Consider the following 1787-nt stretch of genomic DNA (forward strand, 5'->3'; position numbering starts at 1 on the left):
AGCCCCAGCCCGTTGTACGGCCCTTGCCCGCAGCAGGCAACCTTGGATGTCACGAATCCGAACGCCTGCGGATTACGGATGAAGTCGTTGTTTGTGAGCTGCGTGTTGGCCGCGATGAACACGTTCCCGCCCACCTGTGAGTTGAGGTTCAGCAGCATCTGCGTCAGCTGCGGGTTGAAGAGCCCTGCCGCTCGCTGGAGCTCTGCCGAGCACTGCCCGTCCGTGCTCCTCTGTGCTAGCTCCGCTGGCACGCACCCCAGTGGGCCCGTCCCCGTCACTATCACTCTCCTCGCTCCCAACTCATATAATTTCTGTCGGAATTTATATGATTCTGTAATTCTACGTAGAGAGTTGATTATACTAGCATTTTATTATTATTTTCCTGTTTTTCACTTTCTGCATTACTCTTTTATTTTCCGTATTCTGTACATAAACATTACCCTGAGAATCTTTTGGTACTCGGAGATGAGGTAGCGCACGTAGTCAGGGAGGGAGAACTGTCGGGACCTTGCCGAGAAAGGGACCAAATAGTAGTTGTTGACAAAGTCGTTGCCGCCCAGTGTCATCAGAACCAGAGCTTGGTTCACTAGCCGTTTAGCATCGCCGGCCCCAACCAACGCCGACACTCTACTTTGGTATTGTTGGAAGTATTCTAGCTGTTGGAATGGCCTTATTATGTTCACCTGCGGTTTAAAATATTCATATCAAATTATTTGTATTCCAAACCTCTTTTTAAAGGGGTGAGTAGCATATTTCTAACTACTAGTATGACTTACAAACTGAACTCCGGTGTCGTTAAGAATGCCAACTCCCGCAGAGGCGAAGTTGGCTCCGACCAGCAGCCTTTGCCCGGTTAGAGCCGGACTCAAGTAGGGCAACGGCGATTCTGTCCCGCCAATGCTCTGGCCTGCAACATCCACTCAAATTAATCAATTCAAATAATCATAGTACTATGAAAGAAAATAATGCATGGGAAACAGAACTGATAAGATCGGGGATGTTGAGGCCGTTGGAGAAACGGCCGGTAGGGCGGCGGGTGGGATAGTCGATGCCATAAGGTGGGGCATCGGCCCGGGCGGTGGTGGCTAAGTAGTTGTTGTTGCCGCTGTCGACCAGCGAATCACCGAAGACGAAGAAGGCTCTGCCCTCTACTCCCAAAATATTTGTATGCAATGTGGCTAAGAATATGGCTACTACACCCACAATAATGCTCAAACCTCTAGTAGTAGTAGCCATTGTTGAAAGGTCAGCACACACACTGAGAGGGGCTATCTAGGAGGTTGTGGGTGGAGATGAATGCTGATTTCCCTTGTATATATAATACTTAGTAACTGTTGTGTGTTACACTGACAAATAAATGTATGTTCTCAGCAAAGATTGTGGCTCATTGTTTTGGAATTAAATACAGAGGAGCTATTCTGGTTGTAAAGTAAGTTACACTATTGGAGTATTAACTTTGGATAGTTGATAGGTCTGTCATTAATGATTAATCTGCAAACAAAATTAATCCACATATGTTGGAACATAGTATAATTTAATTTGTATATCAAGATGCTTTCATGTGTTTTATGTAACACTAACGCGTCCATAGTTTAGTCAATGTTGTATTTTTCCCTTAATTCAAAGTGATCTCCATATGTTGAGTGACTAGAGATACCCCATCCAATGGATAGCCAACAATATGCTTAAATATAAATTTCAAATATCCTGAAAATGGTTGGATGATTGAGTTTTATTACACTGACAGCAAATTGAAAAAGAAGATATAGGATAGTTGGATTTACATA

At 44.5% G+C, this 1787-nt stretch overlaps 1 protein-coding gene across 1 annotated transcript; it reads right to left on the reverse strand.

Annotated features, from left to right (window-relative positions):
• Positions 1-5: 5 nt before the first annotated feature.
• LOC125200237 (GDSL esterase/lipase At5g18430-like) lies at positions 6-1296 on the reverse strand (the record flags this gene model as incomplete). Its single annotated transcript, XM_048097939.1, has 4 exons — positions 984-1296; positions 777-907; positions 441-683; positions 6-311 (listed from the first exon to the last, which is right to left on the reverse strand). Coding segments are annotated over exons 1-4 (933 nt in total), but the record flags the coding sequence as incomplete, so codon positions are not given.
• Between the last annotated feature and the right edge of the window lie 491 nt (positions 1297-1787).

This window comes from Salvia hispanica, unplaced genomic scaffold (assembly GCF_023119035.1).
Source record: "Salvia hispanica cultivar TCC Black 2014 unplaced genomic scaffold, UniMelb_Shisp_WGS_1.0 HiC_scaffold_856, whole genome shotgun sequence".
NCBI classification, from domain to species: Eukaryota; Viridiplantae; Streptophyta; class Magnoliopsida; order Lamiales; family Lamiaceae; genus Salvia; species Salvia hispanica.